This window comes from Natrix helvetica, assembly GCF_964273705.1.
Source record: "Natrix helvetica genome assembly, chromosome: 4".
Taxonomy (NCBI): Eukaryota; Metazoa; Chordata; class Lepidosauria; order Squamata; family Natricidae; genus Natrix; species Natrix helvetica.
In genome coordinates, this window is record NC_138550.1 from 117,246,129 (window position 1) to 117,258,872 (window position 12,744).

The 12,744-nt window shown below is 37.1% G+C and overlaps 1 protein-coding gene and 1 long non-coding RNA gene across 7 annotated transcripts in view; one reads left to right on the top strand and one right to left on the bottom strand.

Annotated features, from left to right (window-relative positions):
- The window catches only part of PTPRM (protein tyrosine phosphatase receptor type M), a 471,605-nt gene that overhangs the window by 97,969 nt on the left and 360,892 nt on the right, over positions 1-12,744 (bottom strand). For 4 of the 6 annotated variants that reach the window (XM_081950796.1, XM_081950795.1, XM_081950798.1 and 1 more), the window contains 3 exons: positions 5,286-5,437; positions 3,233-3,307; positions 2,373-2,399 (listed from right to left, as the gene is read on the bottom strand). In XM_081950796.1, the coding sequence (XP_081806922.1) occupies positions 2,373-2,399; positions 3,233-3,307; positions 5,286-5,437 (254 nt within the window). The remainder of the gene's footprint in view (positions 1-2,372; positions 2,400-3,232; positions 3,308-5,285; positions 5,438-12,744) is intronic. The other 2 variants (XM_081950797.1, XM_081950800.1) reach the window with 1 other exon arrangement.
- Positions 1-12,744, top strand: part of LOC309390910 — a 40,855-nt gene that overhangs the window by 3,786 nt on the left and 24,325 nt on the right. The gene's annotated exons all lie outside the window — the stretch shown is intronic.

The window sequence follows — 12,744 nt, forward strand, 5'->3', positions numbered from 1 at the left end:
TTAGTTTCCATGAAAAACACTATCCAAGAATTGCTACTTCAAAAAGATGTGTAATTATAGTCAAGTTCTTTCACGGGAAAAATTGCATGTTAATAATCATTTTAAGGTAACAGAAGTGAAAATTATTAAATACAGGGGAAGTGATTTAAATCTGATTTAAATGTATTTCATTTCCCTCATTATTTTTTTTAAATGGGTCATCTACTGACCTATTCAAGAACTGAATGGAGTTCTTTGGTTTGAAAAAGCTTGCATTATTATGAATTAAACAGAAAACATTCCTCTCAGTACCTCTTTTGTGATGTAGAGTCCCTCACCCCACCTGACAATTTTCAACACAAACCAAGACTTTCATTTATTTGGTAGTTATCTGAACAAACTGTGACTTGCTGGGAATATATACAAATATTGAAACTAAATACTTCTTGCAAAAGAAGAGAGTACCTCTCTTTCCAAGTCCTGTGCTTAATTATACTCCTAACAATAAATCCTAGCTTGCTATTAGATGTGTAAAGTAAGCCACAAAGAATTTAGAGTTTGGAAGTATAATTAATGCATATAAATAAACAGTAATACAGTACTTTGATATTATAATTGATTACTATTTTTAGGCATTTAGAAGTGTCTTAGGATAGAAACTGGAATAATTCTAAAAGGAAAGACCAAAAGTTTCTTTTTAAAAAATTATACAAAATAGTTCTTGAAAAACACTTCATTAACTGCTGCTATATAAAAAAAATGCAGTATCTTGACATGCACTTTTGTTAAAGAGTTTGCTTAGTAATTTTCTCCTTTTTATTAGAGAAAAAGTAGTTTCTAACAAATGTAAAGTACAGCCAAAGATACAAATATATTCAATAATAAAGTATATAGGAAATTCCATCAAAATCTTATTATTTATTCAGAAGTGGGAGCTTCAGACTTTAGATATGTATAGCACCTTTCTGCTTTTAATGAAGCAGCCTATCTTGTTTTAATACTTCTGTGTGAGCCTTGAAAAACTTAATCTGCTTTAAGATTTTTTATACATTTTAAGTAGAGGTACCCTTTTTTCAGGCTTATGTTGAAAGTTGAAAAGTATATACCAGTATGTTTTTGAACGACTAGGAGTGAGATTCTGTTTTTGTGCTAATTAAGAGTTATATGGTTTAACAGGAACAGGTTCTTTTTGTTTATTGAAAATGTCATAACATTTACAACTTGCTACAGAAAATCTGTAAAAATCACTGTAAATTTCATTTGCATACCTATTATTGTATTATTGTGATGACTGCAGGTTCTTCCCAGTAAGTTATAAGAAACCATTTTCTTTAGATACCATTTATAATTTCTTTGCCAATTATAATTAGATTACAACATTTCTTATATTTTTAAGAGGTGGGCAGGGGGAAACCACAGACTGAGTAAAGCACAATGAATTCTCTTTGCTTTTGTTTATGACAAAAGAAAAGGAAAATCACTTTTGGCTTCAGTAGTTTAAAAACAATTTAGGATATGATTTGATAGATTCCTGTACCAGTGTTTTTAAGGCCAAAACATTTCTGTTAGATGAATGGATTTTAAATCTGCTTTCTCTTTTTTAAAGCCCATGTATACAATAGTTTTATAGTAGAGTCAACAAACTGGAATTCATAAGATTAAATTATGCACCAATAAGAACAAGGAAAAAAGCAGCAGCAATTTAAATACTGGAATGAAATTCTTATTACATGTTATTGTATGGTTTTGCTTGGTTTAGCTTATGATTAGTATAGTAGTAGTACAAAGCACAGCTCATTTTTGTTATTATTTCATGTGCAGTAGCATTTCATGCTATTTTTGTTATCTTAGCATGGTTAACTCATTTCCCTTCATTCTCTTTTTACTGGACAATCAGTAGTTTTCAACTTCCTAAAAGAAAGGTAAAAAATATGCTTCTCGTCTCAGAATTCTACTACAGTATTTCCACTTGTATGGGATGTGGTACATTATATGTTATTATTGAGATAATCCCATTTATTTGTGATACAGAAATAAAAAATAAAGTGGAAAATATTTACTATGTTATAGAGTTCATAAATCATATTTAACACTAATTTATTTATAGACTAAATTAAAATTATGCTGAATTTTTGACTACCATACTTGCATTGTTTGATTTATCCATTATTTTATAAATATGACCAATAACTAAAAATATTCAATCTCCCTCATCTACTAAATCATCTATGATAATAAAAGCCTAGTATGATAACTTGTATCTGAATGTTAAATGCAGAATAGTTTGCACATTTTGAATAGAATATTACACCTGTTTAAGTACAATATTTCACTACCTAGGTTGAACTTGTATTGTTCCTGCAACAGACATTGATAAAGGGAAATTTTCTCACCTAAAATTGCAGTTGGCACAAATGGATCTGTCATACATCATAAGCAGGTCAATGCAGAAAAGGTAAAAAGAGAAAGAAAAGTAAATAACGAGCAAATATTCCAATTTTCTTTTTGCTCAGAAAGCCAAGAGTTATAAGCAATAGAGATTTTACACTTTGAAAGTAGTTTTGCAGAAGTGCGATTGCAACATCTTTATTTGTTATAACAGTCCAACTTTTTCAGGGTTCTCCATAAAGAAAAGAAGAAAATAAGTTGGTTGTTTTAAGAGTCACCTTGGTTTAAAAATTAGATTCTTAAAGGAATGGCATCTTTTTGGAAGTTCATCCACATTGCTTTAATGCTTTAGCGTTTAGTTAAAGTCTTCAAGTCTTCAAGCCGTCTGCAATATGTTTTAGAGTCACTTTCCAAAGTGTGAAAAACTCTAATAAGAAAGTTGTTATTTCATGCAAATGGTATTTAGCTCTTTTAAAATGATTTTTATATATGGGCAATCAGAAGAATATATTGTAATATTCATATATGTGTTTAAACTTTGGTCATGTTCAATATTTCATCTGTACTTAAAACACTGATAGCAGAGATATGATGGCTATGTGTTTGCATAAGAGATAAACTCAAGCTTCTTATTCTCTGTGGTAGCCATTACCCGCTCAAGGAAGTGAGTACTCTTCTGATTCTCTCTCTATAGCTAGCTGAAGGATTCTGGGCATTGAAGTCCACACATCTTAAAGTTACCAAGTTAAGAAACAGTGCGCTATAGAACGTTGCCTGAATTAGGGAAACAGCTCACAGTTTCTAAGAGATTGTTATAAAAGTAAACTATTTACAGTATTTAAAAACCAATGAAATATTTGGTTACCTGGATAATATGAATTGGGAACAGTTGTACTCAGGGTGTTTGTTTTCATTGTAAACGAAGAGGGTGATGATACAGCTGGAAAGAGAACTCTATGCAATTAATCTAAACAAAGTATTTGCAAACAATAGCTTATTTATATCATACCCCTAGATGATGAATCTTGTTAAATCTGATATGGAAAATGATATCATGGAAAAAATGTTACATAAAAAATTAGCAATAGCGTTTTTATAACTTGGCATTATTTAAATATTTTGTGTTTTCTTAGATATTGTGTTTCTTTCATTTTCTTGCATGCTTTGAAAGGTACCTTCTGAAATTAGGAATTCTATGACCTAGTTTTGTGTGTGTGTGTATGTATGTATGTACGTACGTATATACATACATATATACATACATATATATATATACATATATATATACACATACATACATATACATACATACATGCATGCATACATACATACATACATACATACATATATATATATATATCTTGCCACACCTATCATCTATCGTAAAATGGAGATGTAATATGGATTTCTCTCCAATGATACATGAAGGGACAGAGTAGGAAAGAACCACAAGCTGCTAAAGGCAACTTTGGGAAAGAACGTAGTCCAAAAATGCTTTAAATTGGGCTAAAATCTTATGCCCATTAGCTTAATTGAACTGAACTAATATGTATCCTTTTTCGGAATGGTGTGGCTGTTATGAATAGGTTTCTGCTGCCGCCATATGATCCAGGAAAAAGAAGGGATTCCTTTAATTAGTTGCAAACAAGTGCTGTATTCATGCATCTGCGTATTCCAAGGCAACTTTTTCACAATATAATATAAAGTATTTCACAGACACTTTTGAATCCTCTTCCGTGGAACTATTACCCTATAGCAGTGTTGGCTAACCCTTTGTTGTTGCATGCCGAAAGAGCGCCTGGACCCATAATGCAATGCATGTGTCCCTTCGCGCCTGTGACCCCACGCACTCCCCTGCCCCGTGCATACATACACATCCCCTGCATGCGCCCCTTACGCATGCGTGGCAGAAGCCCGAAGACCAGCTAGCTGGCAGGAGGTGCGCATACATGTGCAGTGGAACTGTGCTGGGGCAACGGCTGGTGTGCCCGCAGAGCATGCCACCTACGTTCGCCATCATGGCCCTATAGTTTATATGCATTTTATATTTTCGCTCATAGAAGAATTTTTCCTTTAGAAAAATAGTAATAACAATATTTTTGTATAGCTTATGTCATGTTCTAAAAGTAATATAGCAACTAAAGAGTTCACAAGAGGAGTCTAATTCATTTCCTGGGATCTTCAGTTGAAAATATTTCAAATAGCAAAGCTGAGATCTGTTTAAAGATTATTGTTTGAGACCTGGGAAATCTGCTGTCAGACAGAATAGATCAGCTTTACCTTAACACATACTCGTGATGAGTTGGGGAGGCATTACTCAGAATCCTATGGATGTTACAGTCTCTTACATCTTGGAATTGTACTATTTGGGAATGTTTGAAATAATCCATACTGACAAGATGGACAAATTGTCCGATCTTGGATAGGGCAACTTCTATATTCATAGCTTTAATTTTTCTGAGACAAAATATCACAGCAGCGTGGAATGTCATCTTAAATACTATTTTAATCTTAGGAACCTGGATCAATCTGACTCCAAATCAATTTACTGAATTCTCTTAAGGTAGGAACTCTAAAATTTGTCAGCTGTAGCTAAAGAGCCACCATTTGTACATATTATGAGGTTTCTTAAAAATGGTCACCAGTATATGGAGAATATCAGGAGCATTATAATAAATGAGGAGATTGAATGTAACACGTGCTGCACTGATATCAGTGGTTTTTAGTTTGGAAGCAAGGGAAAGGCAAAAATACAAAATTTTCTTCCTCAAAGATTCAATTCCATCTTCTTGCTATATGATGTGAAATGTTCAACGGGTGAGAACTTGGAGCCCATGGATTGAGTAACAAGCATTTAAGAGCCTTTCACACTTCCCTTTGCTATTTGCTCTGCAGAAATTAAAATTATTTCCACTTACATCTCCCATTTAGATTGTGTGTATCCATGAAAGAGAAAGCTTCATCACAGTTGGTACCTTGTTCAGCATAGCTTTTATCCATTGAGTTCACCATCACCGTCATTTCCTGTCGTGTGTTACTCAATGTCTCCTTTCGCTTTTTGGCCAGTTTTCTTAAGAAAGAAACATTAAGGAAAAGAGATGATGCTTCAATAAACAAGCATAGAATTCATCATTTTTTATTTCATATAATTTATACATTCACTTCTGCTAAAAAGACTCCCCCCCGAACACACACACACACACACACACACACACACACAGACATTTCCACTGTGAATTAATGAAAAAAGGTAATACATACAATTAGAGTAATAAAATACACAATTAAAGAGTTATATGTAGTATACAGAGATGAAGAAAAAATAATGGATGCCTGAAAAAGGTTTATGGATGCCTGAACACAAGGGTACATCCTTAGGATACTAGGCTGCCTTTGTATTATTAACTCCTTGGATTCTAAAACTGGACTGGAAAACCTGTTTAGTTTGCCAACCTGCCTTTGAAGGGCCAACAAACTGTCAGTCAGCCACTCTAGGAAATCCCTGATTTGGTAGGGTGACTGTAACAGTGGGCAATTGAATCCAGACTTTGGCTGAATGTAAGGTCTAAGACAACGTGTTCAGGCAGTCTTTGACTTATGACCACAAACTGCTGAGAAACTTGTTAAGTGAATCACTACGACTTTTCTTGACACATTTGTTAAGTGAATCACTGCACTTGTTAAATTAGTAACACCATTGTTAAGCGAATCTGGCTTTTCCATTGACTTTGCTTGTCAGAATGTCACAAAAAGTCATCACCTGGCCCCCGGGACATTGCAACTTTCATAAATATGAGCCAGTTGTCAAGGATCCAAATGTAAATCACATGACATGAGGATGCTGCAACAGTCATAAGTGTGAAAAATGGTCATAAGTCACTTCTTTTCAATGCTGTTGTAACTTTGAACAGCCACTAAATGAACTGTTGTTAAGTTAAAGACTAACTGTATTTCAAAAACCTGAGCGTCTGATATTGGTGTGATTCCTTGAGAGGCACTGCAATCAGTGTAATCTACTTTCTGATTTATTTAATTCAATTTATGGCTGGATGATGCAAAAGTGTGTAAACTGATTATCAGCTTCCCTAGGCCTACAAAGATCAGGTGTATTAAACATTACACTCACAACATATGCAGGTGTGAAACATAAGGCTAAAGCCATCACAGCCTAGGATACAGATACTAGATATGTCAATAACTGATAATCATTCAGCTTCATTAAGTGCAGGGCAAAACAACTCACTGAAATATGGGAAAAACAGGAAAAAGAAACAGTGAGTTTAAATAGTTGTTAGTATCAGAGGCAAACTGTACTCTCACAACTGTCTGAGGATAGTCAATGATCAATGATAGTCAATGAATGCTTAGTTCTAAAATTTCTTATCTAGTTGTGCCATATTATGTGTCTGAGAGACAAGTTTGAGTCTAGTAGCCAAGTTAAGCTGCGTGAAGTTGAGAGGCTAAGGTTTATTGCTGAACCCTGCTTTGGTAGACTGACAGCTAAGGCTGCCAAGATGAGAAAAATCTGTTCAGTTATATTAAGAGAATAACTCTGGAAATAAAACAGACCCCCACCCACAAAAAGCTATATAAAGTCCTTACTAACAGTCTGAAAATATTTAAGACTCAAGTCTGTTTTTTCTTCTTCTACCACATTACAATTGTGATTTTTGTGGAGAGTTTCTGAAAATTAAAGCATGTTCAATGCTCTGAAGAACCTTGGACCTGAAGGTTTATTTATTTGTAAGATTTATATATCATGTCAATCTGATCAGCTTTTAATGGTATATTTCAGAGCATCAGTAACAATTGGTTGAAGGAAATTTTACTGAACACAATGACAGTGTTTCAGGGGAAGACTGTGAGAACTATCAATCAAATGGTATTATACAGATATGTTTGCACAGTTGATAAACTGAATTTTTCTACCTTTCTTACATGGGAAACAGCACTATACATTAGAAGCAGAAATAATGATAATCATTAACGTGGAGGATTTTGAAAGTGGTTTGGATACATCCATGGAGGACGGATCTATCAAGTGTTCTCACTCAAGGCAAAATGTCACCTTGATGGGGACAATATACAAGAGAACAATGATTGGAAAGCAATCAATCAGAATGTCAGAAAGTCTGTTGGTGACTTTGAGAGTCATACCGTGTTTCCCCAAAAATAAGACAGGGTCTTATTTTCTTTTTACACACAAAATATGGCTTGGGCCTTATTATGAGGGAAGGGTTTATTGTTTTGGGGTTGCCAGGCGGCTGCTTTCTTGCTAGCGGGCTCCCAAAAAACCGGGCACAGCCTCATGGGCGAATGGCTGTGTTGCGCTGTTGCAGCAGCGCAACACAGCAGCCATGAAGCAACCACACTCATGAGCAGTCACCCGACAAATCCCCCCCCATGCGCCTCCCAGCATCACGATGCCCTGGCACAAATCTCTCCGCAGAGCCAGGGCACTTCTGTTGCTGCCGCCGCCGCATGGCTTTTTCTGCAGCTTCCAAACTGAGTCTTCCAGCAGTGGCCACTCTGGGCGTACGCTGTATGGTTGTACGCTCTGCCAGCAGCTGGCTCACAACCATAGAGCATACGCCCAGAGCGGCCACTGCCGGAAGACTCAGTTTGGAAGCCACAGAAAAAGCCATGTGGCGGCGGTGGCAGCGGAAGTCCCCTGGCTCTGTGGAGAGAGCTGGGCCAGGGCATCGTGAGGCTGGGAGGCACGTGAGTGAGAGCGGAACAGCCGCTCACGCAACCCCCTCTCCAGCCATGCAGAGCGCCATTCACTGCCATTTCAAAGGCGCCAAGCCGTGGGAGCCAGGGGGCGGCAAACAGGCATTCATGCGGCTTGGCGATACCCTATGGTCAGTGAATGGCGCTGTGCCCGGCTGGAAAGGGGGTTTGCCGGGTGGCTGCTCATGAGTGTGGTCGCTTCATGGATGCTGTGTTGCGCTGCTGCGACAGCGCGACACAGCCATTTGCCCATGAGGCTGTGCCCAGCTATTTGGGAGCCTGCTCGCAAGAGAGCAGTCATCCAGCAACCCCCCTCTTCAGCTGGGCACAGAGCCACTCACCAACCTAGCAGCATCCCGAAGGCGCTAAACAACGCGATCACCTTTGCCTCCCCCCGGTTCCCGCGGCTTGGCACCTTTGGGATACCGCTAGGTTGGTGAGTGGTGCTTTGCCTGGCCGGAGGTGAGGGGTTGTCCAGGGGGCTTATTTGCGGGGGAGGGCTTATATTTTGCCCACCAGAAAAAGGTGGCATGGCCTTATTATCAGGACATGTTGTAATTTCGGGGAAACACGGTAATACTGGATTAAGATAGCCTTTAGCTTGATCCAGCTTGTGTTTTTCAGATCATACTTTCTATTATCTCAGGTGGAGATTTTGTCACCATCTTCTGACCTTATAACTGAAGGTTCTGGAATCCAAATATGTTCTCCACCCAAAGCAAATATTGTACTTAAGCCACAGGTTCTTTTTCTCAGCTATGATCCATTGCTCATAAACTGATTTTCCACTTTCTATATTATAAATTTCTGCCCTGCAGTAAAATATCCCTAATGTGTCTGCTCAAATATTTCAAGTATGGGTTAAGAGGAGATGTTCTTTTTGTTGTCTTAGTAATTATAGCAAGAATGGAACTTCTACTTTTGTGTGAATATATAAAGCAGGGCTTAGAATTGCAACTATAATAATCATATAATTTTCTTTGCAAAGTTTGAACAGACCCAAATAAACAAGTTTAGTACATATCAGTGGGATGTCTGATGCAGGTCAGTATACTGAGTATCTTTAAACCACTGTCAGATCAAAAGTGGGAACAACTGACCCAATTTCTTTTTCCCACTCCACACATTCACTGAATGTGGAAAGAAGTTTAGTTGTCTGTATTATTATGAAACTGAAAAACCAATAACATTCCCCCAATATTCCATATTCTTTCAGAGTTCTCTATCTATTATGTTTTGACCTTTCAAAGATGCGTCTCTCAAAAGGCCCTGATCATTTTTAGTATGAAGCTTCATATAGTTCAAGTTAGCTTATTATATTGCACAGCCTCTATAGTCAGAGTATCTCAAAAATGAAAAAATAATGAAAGGTTTCAGGGTCATTATACGATTGACAAGACCAATTTCTAGATAGTTAAAAAAAAAACCAACTTATTATTTTGGCATCTAAATTTGCTATTCTTGTTTAACATTATGTTTACTTATGACTTACCCAAGTAATAAGTAAACATAAATTTAACCCCTGCAACAGATGTTACTTTTAGCTGCCCTTTCAAAGGGCCTGTACCAGGTTAAGGTATATAATTTGGCCAGAAACGGAACCTAGTGATATAATCATATACACGAAAGCATTAATTTGAATTACTAGTTTACTCTTCAACTGAATGATGATGTAAGACTATTAAATTTCCTCTCTTTATTTTCTCTGCTACTTAATTAAGATATATAACAGGTTTATATATTACACCAGAATAATACCTACAGTTGTTCTATGAGTTCATAATATTTAATTACAAGTTATGTCAGTAAGTACATTCTAGATACAGCACTATAGAGATAAAAAAAATAAAAATCTAATATAAAAAAGAAGAAAGTATTATTTCAACAATAGTGTATTTTTCCTGTTAGAGAGGAGAATTATTCCCCTTATTTAAAAATCTTATCTGATATTTGATAAGCTTTCCTTTCTGTATTTTTGGGATATCACAAGACCATAGTAAATAGTGAATATATGGCAACACTGGTCAACTTTGGGACTACTGAGTGAATATATGACAACTGATAATACAGACATGATATTTTCCATATAGACATATTCTATTAACATATTCTTGAGGCTAATTATCACTTGAAGAAGGAAAATACTAATAATTAAAGAGTCCCCTTCATATTCAAGTCAAGTTTTTAGTTGCAGAGCCTGAAACTTGAATGAAGTAATGAGCTGCCAATGTCAATTCCTTAGTTAAATAGTAGATCTTTTAAAGCTATTTCAAATACAGCGAGGAGGGCTTTCCTGTTAAAGACCAAAGCTCATTTTAGATCCTCATTTCAATCAAGAACTTAAGACATTGTAACAAGTATTGTGATAACAGTTCAGTACTCAGGATTAGAGTATAGGCAATCCTTGAGTATGACAGCAGTTGAACCAGGACTGCTGTTGCTAAATGATGCAGTCATAAAACGCAATGACATGTGACTGTATCACTTAGTAATAGCAATACAGCAGCCCCAGATGCCAAGACATGCAGGTCATTAAGTGGGAAGCAGCAGGAGTTCTAAGGAAGGAACAAGGATGCTGCAGGTGGAGGGGGAAGGCCCTCCTGGTACAGGCTGTGCACAAGTTGGACAAGGGGTGTGTGTACTGCAGTAAGGCACAAGCAGAGGGAGGGTACAAAAGGAAGCATGATTTGTGTGTGACCATAAGACGACTCAGGAAGGAGGGTGCAGGATGTACGAGAGTTCAGAAAGGTCTTAGAAGGAAGGTACATGGTGTGTGTGAACACAGGGAGAGTGCAGGCAAATGTAGTGTGTGTGTGTGTGTGTGTGTGTGTGTGTGTGTGTGTGAGAGAGAGAGAGAGAGAGAGAGAGAGAGAGGGGGGGGGGGGAGCCTTGAAAGAGGGGTGCAAGGTGCATGCGAGCGGGCTGTGGGATGCATGCAGACACCTGGAGGCCCAGGAAGGGGTGTGTGAAGTGAGTGAATGAACGGAGGCCTGGGAAAGGGGGTGCAAGGTGCATGTGAGCAGGTTGTGTGCAAATGAAGGGGGAAAGGAAGGCATGGTGGGTTTGAGCGGGTGTGAGCAAAGAAAGGCATGGAAGAGACTAACCCGAATGAGTTGAGACCTTACCTCCCAACTTCCCAATTGACATTGCTTGTGAGAAGCTGCTTGTGGGAAGCCAGGAGGGAAGGCCACAACTGGCGATCATGTGATCATGGGACACTGCAGATGGTCATAAGTATGGTTGGTTGCCTGTGCCCAAATTTTGTTCACACAACAACAGGGGCACTGCAACAGTCAGAATTTTGAAAATCGGTTGCGAGTTCCTCCTTCAGCATCAACTTTGAATGTTGCTGAACAAATGATTCTAATTTAAGGACTGTCTGTAATATCTCTTAAAGCGTCACAACAACAAAATATTTTCATGTTAGGTTAATGTATAACTTTCCAATAGGTAGCTTTAAAAATAAACATTTGCAAAGTATGGGTCTCTGTCTTGGTGCTAATCAGGAAGAAAAAAGAAAAAGTTCTTCTGAAGCCTTAAAAATGTGTTTGTCCATGTGTAAAGTAACCAAAAATATACACTGCCAAAAATACACTGAAAAAAAGTTCCCATTCCCCAGCTACAGTAGATTTGACAGACAAATTTTATCAGCAAACTAATTGCTAATCAGCTTCAAGTCAGTTTAACAATCACTGTTAAAAGCCACCTAGTTTGATTTTTGCAGCTTAATATGGCTGCCTAGCACTTCATATCTGATTTCAAAAGGCTGCTTTAGAATGAAACATAACACTGCCTGAAACAGCCATTTTCAAATTATTTTGGAGGGATGGGGAAAGGAAACAGCCTATGTGGAAGTGCCCTGATACAAATATAAATGCATTACATGTTATCAGTAATTGTGCAAATGCTGTGTAACAAATATAGGGATTTTTATTGGGGGGGGGGAAAGATCTATGGAGTAGTATTCACTTATCTATATGCAGTGAACTAGGTACTGAATTAAAGGGGATTTATTTCTAAATAAGGCTTGGAACAGATGGTTTTCAAAGAACAACAATATTATTTTGCTACAACAATGATGAAATCGGTTTGGGAAGTACCGCAGTATTTTTTAATATTTATATTTTAAATTTAAGCTTTCCTACACATATAAAAATAGAATGGATGTTATCTTTTACTGTGCCCCACTTTAGTATTTTCGATAATAAAGGCAGTTTCTAAATGTAAGATCGTGCGCTTGGGAAAAAGAATCCATCAACTCAAACATGCTTGGGATAAAAACGTCTATCATCTGACAATAAATTTTAAAAATAAAATAACAAATCAAAATTAATGAAAAAGAAAAAGAAAGAAAGAAAACAACAAAAGCAAATAAACAAAAATCCCCCCCCTCCACAAAGGATACTCAATGGACCACTGGGTTTTTTTCTGTCTACAGTTTTCTGTTTCTAAGAACTTTAGTCTTAAGATAGACATTGGCGAAGACTATACAGCAGGGGTGTCCAAACTTGGGAACTTTAAGACTTGTGGACTTCAACTCCCAGAATTCCCCAGCCAGCATGGCTGGCTGGGGAATTCTGGGAGTTGAAGTCCACAAGTCTTAAAGTTCCCAAGTTTGGACACCCCTGCTATACAGGAATAGGTTTC